Source organism: Apteryx mantelli, chromosome 5 (assembly GCF_036417845.1).
Source record: "Apteryx mantelli isolate bAptMan1 chromosome 5, bAptMan1.hap1, whole genome shotgun sequence".
Taxonomy (NCBI): Eukaryota; Metazoa; Chordata; class Aves; order Apterygiformes; family Apterygidae; genus Apteryx; species Apteryx mantelli.
In genome coordinates, this window is record NC_089982.1 from 12976781 (window position 1) to 12985076 (window position 8296).

General features: G+C 37.4%; 1 protein-coding gene across 1 annotated transcript in view; it reads left to right on the forward strand.

Annotated features, from left to right (window-relative positions):
* The window catches only part of MMRN1 (multimerin 1), a 50790-nt gene extending 45268 nt beyond the window's left edge, over positions 1-5522 (forward strand). Inside the window, exon 8 of the mRNA XM_013951841.2 lies at positions 183-5522. Within this exon, the coding sequence (XP_013807295.2) occupies positions 183-604 (422 nt within the window). The 3' untranslated portion in view covers positions 605-5522. The remainder of the gene's footprint in view (positions 1-182) is intronic.
* Positions 5523-8296: the final 2774 nt, after the last annotated feature.

Sequence of the window (8296 nt, forward strand, 5' to 3'; positions counted from 1 at the left end):
CAGAAAAATTTATTTAGCTTTCATTTTAGTTGCTCAAGCTACTTGCAAATGTGATTTCAGAAAAGCTCTGTACACTTTCTGATCTTCAGGCCAGTCCAGGTTGCCTTTCTACAATGTAATATGAGGAATAGGAGGGAAAAATCAAGAATCTTATTTGAAATTGTTCTTTTTTTCCTTTCCAGATTTTTCAAAAGGATCATACAGATACGCGCCGATGGTGGCTTTTTTTGCCTCTCATACCTATGGGATGACAACACCAGGACCCATCAGATTTAACAATCTGGATGTCAACTACGGAGCATCATATGCCCCAGCAACCGGGAAGTTTCATGTTCCATATCTTGGGGTCTATGTTTTTGAATATACCATTGAATCATTTAGTCCACGTGCCTCTGGCTATCTGGTCATTGATGGAATAGACAAACTCACTTTTCAGGTTGAAAGTATTAATAGTAACAAGTATACTGACAGAATAACTACTGGAAATGCTTTATTAGAGTTAAATTATGGTCAGGAAGTCTGGCTTAGACTGGCAACTGGCTCTATCCCTGCCAAGTATCCACCAGTCACTACATTTAGTGGTTACTTGTTGTATCGTACCTAAATCACTCATAAATGTAAACAGCTACCATCATATGAAGAAAGTGGTATATGAATTTGTCTTTACCTTGAATACTTCCTGTCTTTCACAACAGTAGGTTTCTGAAAGTAATCAGATCAATGGCGTTTCAGGTGTCTATTGGGCAGATTCTCCAAGAAGTTCCTTGTATGTAACCATGTGCACATCTACAAAGAAAGTCCACAGGTTAGGGACGGGGGGAAAATAAGCATCCTTCTTGGACAAGTGTGAGTGGAAAGCACTAATCTAATTATGTTCTGCATTTACATTGCATAACATATACTTACACAAGGCAGATATATATATATATATTCCTTTTGGAAAAAATACTATTTTTCTTATTTTGCCTCACATTATTCAACAAATATCTTGATACGTTAACGTTTAATTGGTTCTCAATTTTGTATGTAAACAATATGATAGTGAACTGCTTTTTTATCTAGCAGAAAAAAAACATAATAAGAGGCAGTATTTGAAGCTGCATGTAGATAAGTTCAAACTAGAAATAAGGTGCACATTTTTTAAAGTGAATATAATTAGTCATGAGAAAAACATTACGATGGATTTGGTGGAGACTGTTGCTTGAAGCATTTAAAACAAAGCTGGATTTTCTTTAGGTGATATGCTTTTGAGCAAACATGGTTATATGGGCTTGATGCACATTTTAGTATGTAAATTTTGGCCTATAATGTACACAAGGTTAAATGAGGTAATCATAGTCCTTTTTAACTTTGAATTCTATAAATCCATCATCTAGTTTGTTTCTGCATCATATTTGCTAACTGCTACGGCAAGATGAAATGAACTCCAGTCTACATAAGCCAGGACATGATTTTCAAGAGTCAATCCAATAAAAACAGCATTTTCAGGTCACGCTATGAATGCCTGTATGCCTAAAATGGTAGCAGCTTAACCTTGTAGATAAAAATAAGATGACTGAATTTTATGTTCTTATACCAGCAAATGCTATGACTAATGTAAATGATGAGGGAGTGATGGCCTGGTCAAATTTTACAATCAGTTGGATCTTATTTTTTCATAAGGAACACCAGGCAGTGTGGTTCATGATCTCTAATTTTTTGCATTCTGGATTTATTAAATATTTTCAGTGCTGGATGGTGGGTCAGGTCTTCAGTTATTCTTAATCAGCATGTTCCAGTGAACTGTAGCGACTTAAACTGAAAATGTTTTGAAGCTCTCTGAATTATATTGTTTTCCACTGTCAGGAACTTCTCTTTAACATATATGTGAATCTTCAGCTTTGCTCTCAGTATTACTTTGTTATTGTACCTTATCAGATCTTAAGTAAGAAGATGAACGTCCAAGAAATGACTGAAAGACAATTCTTCCATGCTGTGTATATTGGGTATAATAATCCACAACATCTTTCATCAGCTGTGTAAAACTAAGTAGACTACACTGTTATTCAAAATTAAAATGCATGTTCTTCACCACAAAAATAATTTGTGTTGGCTTCTGAAGCTGCTCTGTGGGCATGTGCCAATATACATTGGCTACCTGAACTAAGGAAGCACACAGCGTTGACCACTATTCTCTCTGCCTCAGAGAGTGGCATCCTACCATGACCTGTGGTTTAGGACATCAATTTGAGCTTGAAACGGAGGCTTTTCTCTTACATAGGCAAGATGTTTCCCTTTGAAAGCCTCCTATGTTTGTGCTGAGCGTGAATAACCTTTCCGGGCCAAACCATACAAAGCTGCTCTGTCAAGGCATGGAGAGAAGTCTGTGGAATGAGACCTGCAAGCATGCATCATCTTCGAAGTGGACAGTATTAGGTGTGGCTGTACAGCTGGATATAGTATTACGTTATATTAAATCTGCCTTCACATCAGCATGTTTCTCTCAGTGGTAAAGGCTTGATTCACAGAAATCAAAATCCCACATTACACAGTATGCTTCAGCATAAATCGAGCGAGGGGTTGTTCAGCCTGTTGGGAGATGAAGTGACTCAAAGCATCCTGTGGCAGCAACCACACCAACAGAAGATCCTGCATAGCCTACCCTCAAAATTAAGGCTGCTCTTAAACGCTGGAAATCCCGAGGGAGGGCAGACAGTGTTATCAGCATCTGCTCTAATCTTGGGTTAATCCTGCTGCAGAAAAGGAAGCCTGTTTGGACTAGGGAATCTCATAAAGCCTACTATAGACCAATTTGTCCAATTGCATTTGTTTTTCCTCTGAATCCTGTGATCTGAAAGAAAGCCTCTTATCGTTTCTTTGCCCACATCATCCAGTTGGTTACACGACCGAGATTCATGCTCTGTTCTGAAAGGCTTATTGAGATTTCAAGGGAGGCAAAAATTTTGAATAAAAGCCTATTTTCTGAAGCCCTAAATCCACTAATAAGTTGTTAATGGGTCTTACAGCACATAAATAGTCATAAAAATATTGTGTTTCATTGAGCTCTCTGAAATAAACAGAGACACCACACTCGGTGTCAACTGCAAACCTTATTAACAGGTTGGGATATTTTGTTATTTTGTTTTTTAAGGCCAGAAATCCTTTCTTCTTTGTACCTAATGGATTCTCAATACACCATGAACCCTAAATGAGTGTGCTACAGACCCTTCTCCTGTGGCATTCCATATCTTTCTGTAAACACTTGAAATCCTTGATTTGGCACTAGCACAGCCTACCGTATCATTGAATTTTATCAAACCTAATGCCCGCATGCCCCAATCTCTCCTTGTATGACTTTGTCATTTTAATAATGCATTTAGTCCTCTTTATTCCTGCTGTGGCTATGGCTAAATGGCGTGAAAATTACCCTGCAGATGAAATTCAAATGACCCACCAGAGACTGCATCTCTGTTTTAATGCGACTTTCTTTGCCCTTACTGCCCTTGCTACTAAATTCTTCAAGCTAGGTCCTCCTCTTCATAGGCGCTAATTATTTTTCTCCCAACAGCCAGATACTTGCTGGGTCATTGTATTTATTTTCTTTCCTGTTTTCTCTTTTTCTTCTCTCACATAACTCTAAATTCATTAGCTATAGAATAAGAATTCTGATTAGAGCCAGGTCTGTAGGAGGAGCACACAGAAAATCATTTCCCTAATGCAGAGCAGGACTGCTCCTTATTCTTGTTATACTATTTCAAATAAATATAGAAGAAATGATCCTTTAAAAATATAACTGTGCAATGTTATATTTATACTGTGCAATAATTCATAATAATTTTTCCTGAAATGTATTAAAACTAAATAGACTGGGCTTTGTCTATTGTTAAAAACTAAAATGCAGATTTTTCACCATAAGTATACATTTGCATTGGCTACAGAAACTTATTTATAGGCATGGGACTATGTACATTGGCTACCTGAACTAATGAAGCATACAATATTGAAAATAACTGAGGATCAATAAAATCAGTCAGATTACCCATTATGCAGAGTAGACAATGATAAATCAATCAGTCTGAACTCCCACGAGATCTTTTTTAGGAATCATCCAGCAAAGGTGGCTCCCAAAGCACTTTGTCACCCTTCCACTTTCATTTTTACTCTCTGATTTGTGTCCCCTAATGATACCAGGCAGCAAATCTGAGTGTTTGTCCCTACCTGCGGCCCTTGTAAGGGACCACAAAGCTATCCGGAGCCTTTGTACTTTAGCGTGAGCAATGTTCTCTTTCTTTGGGTGACTCAATAACCATGGCAACATTTTATCTGGTTTGGCTTTGATGAGCCCATTCAATTTACTCTGGAGCTTTGCATTATCATTTCCTCACCTACACCAACCTGGTTATCACTGAATGCATTCCCTAACCCCTCATATACTTAGTATTCATGCTGAGACCAGCACTTTCTCTTCCTCACAACCCTTTTCTAGTTGAACAGCCAGCACAACTGTGCTTCTTTCCAGCTCATGCCAAACTCCTCCGTTAACAGATGCCTGACTGGTGCTAACTTAAGGGTATTACGTTCTGTTCACATATATGGGTTTTCTTCTTTTCATTCAATTTTTTCTCCTCTGGGATAGGAACATCTAAATTTGCAACAAGCAGGAAGAAAGGTGTTATTTCTGCACTCAGGCATTGAGCTGTAGGCATCTAGTAGAAGAAACACTGCAGCTAAACCCTGCCAAAATCTGTGGGAACCTGATGATTAAGTACTTTTGATGGTGGGATATCAAGTGCTTTGAGACATTTGGAAAAGTAAATCTTCCTAGCAGCTGAATTCAGACAGATGAACAGATGAGCTGAAAACAGAACAACAATAACAAAACCCACTTTTGACATTCCCAAAGAAACCATATAGAAAAAATGTGCCCAGAAAGGCCGTGGATTTATACATTTTTGTTATCAAGTTGTAACAACAAGCACAACATTGTATATGACACAAAATAAACATGGACATGTATTGCACAGATGAGTTTATAAAAAAAAAATTCTCTCGCTGACTGCTACTATCTGATTGCAGGAAGTATTGCCTGGTAGCTTCATGTATTTCATTAACCATTTTCGTCCATCAGAGGTATTACAATGGAGTTGACAAGGTGCGTGTTTCTTCATCCAATTTTAAATTGCTTCATTCACATCTCTTTATATGTTCAGCTTATTGTTAAAAGGCACAAGCCCCACACAATTGTTCCCATTCTAGAGTGTTATCAAAAGTAGAAGAAAGGAATCTCCTTGAGTCGTGTTGGAGGAAGTTTTTGTACTTAGTAAATCTTACTAGCCTAGTCATGTTTTCAGCAGATTTCAATATGAAATACAGGTATTTATCACCACTTTGTATTTAAAATGTACAAGAAAAGTCTAGTTCCCATTTTCTTTTTGCAAATTGTCATTCTTCTTGTATGATAGCAGTAATGGCAGGACAGGTGTCAAGAGTGAGATATAAAGAAATATTGTCTTTAAATGGGACTCCTGTCTCAAAAAGGATGCTTGGAAAGAAAACTTCATTAGCAAGCTGCTTCCTTATATTAAGGTTGATATAGATATGTTATGATGAACACACTGACTTGTAATGAACTTCACTGCCCTACTTCCCCACCCTTAGAATACTGTGGTGCCTGATAAATGAAAACTGTCTTCTGCATTCTCCTATTTCGTATAAACGAACTGAAGTGTTTGTGAAAATATTTGTTGTGGAAGTACTCTTATCTTAGAAAATGCAAGTTGCAAACAAAACAGAGCCAAGGACATGGCTGTTTACAAACAGCATACAACTGCTCCCAGAAAGCTTGCTATTCAGACCTGTGGGAGTTGGGAGATACTGTGCAAATGATAACTCTGAAGTGCACAGAAGTTCTTTGTAAGTATTGAGAGCTTTTTGAAAGCACTATGAAATGAAAATCAGTATATACCATATCCACATAGATTTAGTTTGATGAAAGCTTGATGTCTCGGGTGAAATCACACATCTGATGTTAAACAGCTGCTAGAGCATCCTTTCTTCTTATGCCAAAGTTAAGAATGATAGCAATTAAAAAAAAACTGACTAAAATGATGGACATGTTTAGTGAATTATCCTCAGCTCTACCTGAATTTTTTGACCCCTCTACAAATTGCCTTGCAAGGGGACAAAGAGTTCAACAATCCATTGCTGGAAGACTTATTGCTTTTTATCTTGAAGTGAAAACACACACGTGAGAAGCCTGTTTATGATTAGTGCCTGCCGAAGAAAGTGTCATTATCTGCTTATACAAGCAACAGACAGTTTTAAATCTCAGGATGTAGGTGCAGTTGAGAAAAACATGGTAGACCCGCAGTACAGTTTTCTTTAAAAATTCCTAGGGTCTAAGCTGAAATCTGCATGTTGATCACTGTTAACCTGTCCCCAGCAGCTGAACATTACCGTAACTTGTTAGTAGATACACACTATCATAACACATTTAATTCTGGAAAAACAGGAACTATGCTAACATCAAAAAGAGAAAGATCTCACTAAGAATTTAGAGAACAGCAAAGGAAAATCCTAGAACTGCTGTTAGTAATATATTAAACACACCCTGTTTGGCCAAAAAGCGTTAACGGGCAATAGCTTTTATGTAGGTATACGGAAAGAGGAGATGGATTAAAATTTAGAACCTCATCCCTTTCAGTGCTGACTTGTTTGTGTTAGCTAAATAGATATATGATGACAGCTATGAGGAACCACTACCTTTTAGAGTGGGAGAGTACAGATCCAGGTCTACCATTCAGTTTTTCCAGATGCTTATCTTGTTTATGAAGATCTGGACTTAACCTAACCAGCCCATATGGCCTTTTCACCTAATGAAAACTCAGGTGCTTAAAGTATTCTTGAAAAAGAGATACAGAGATGTAAATAAGTGGGAAAAATATAGGTACTGTTTGTATCTGATAAGCAGAAGACAAACTTCTATTCTCTTTTTTGGTTGATGTATCTTATACAGCAAATATCTAAAAAGCTACTGAGATAAATGCTTTAAAGAAAAGCAGTACACATACCTTCCTAAACAAGGATCAGAAAATCTAAAAGAAAAGAAAACTAAGGTATTGAAGTCAGCTTGACCTGTATCAGAGAGCACTTACCAACAAACAAGATACCAACCTGTCAGGCAGGCTTTTATAGGCTCCTCGCTAAAGCTGAAAGAGTAACCTATAGCAGCAATTGGAAAAGTGGGAACAGCTGGAGACAGTGCTGTCCTACAAAAGGCACAGAGACAGAATAAAAACTTTTTCCCTATTTGCCTGTGCTTTGGGTTTCTGGGTTTTTTTTTGAAGCCAGGAGTAAGCTGCTTGCATGCTATAGAGGGAATTCTGCTACTTCAGTGTTGTTTTCATTTATTTTGGAGTAATGTATTTGCTTGTCTTTTATATATGTGTGTGTATGTATATATGCACTTACTTAATATAGAAGCTGAAGCATTTAGACAGTAGAAGCAGCAGTCTAAGCTAGTAAAGCAAGGTGGTCTTTGCATGGAAAGGATGCAATTTTTAATAACTGTGGAATAGAAATAGGTTTTCTTTGTGGAATTGTTGTCTAGGAAACTAACTTCTGTTTTCTGTTATGTGAATTAGATTTTCTGCTGTGGCTTCATTTCTTTCGTGTAACATAAAGGTTATTCAGTGGATATGCAGTGCTACAGCATAGGTAATAAAGAGCCCCACTACAGACTTCAGTGAAGGCTGAGAGCTTGAACTATTGCTCCTGTGAAGTTCTGTGCCAAGTGAAGTTGACAAGTCTTGTCTTTTCCTTATATAGCAGATATCAGCGTGCATTTAGTAACTAAAATTTTTTGGTTTTGTGAATATGACTTTTCTTCTGAAAGGTACTTTGTCAGAGTAGCCTGACCTAGTCTGCTCCATAGCATCCAGGTTTTTCACCACTAGCGTCCCTTTGATATAGTTTTCGCCTGAGTCACAGCCCTTCCTTTTCTCAGTTTTTCCTGTCTTATACCTTGCATTTCTTTTTACTTTCTAGCTGATTTATGAGACCAATCAGACTTGACTGACTTTAGAAGTTGTTTGCAATGTAGTGTACTTGTTGTTTCAGATTGCTGCTGAGCTGTAAAATATCCCCAGCTTATATTCTTTCTTTCAATTTTGCTAATCCCTATGGTCACCCCAACTGAATATATCTCTTATGTATTGATCAGAAAAACTTCCTGTTCACTGAGGGCCAAAAATGAATGAAAAGCCTATAGATGTGTAGAGTGTGTTTTACATTTAAAGCATATAATTACAAGTAAAAT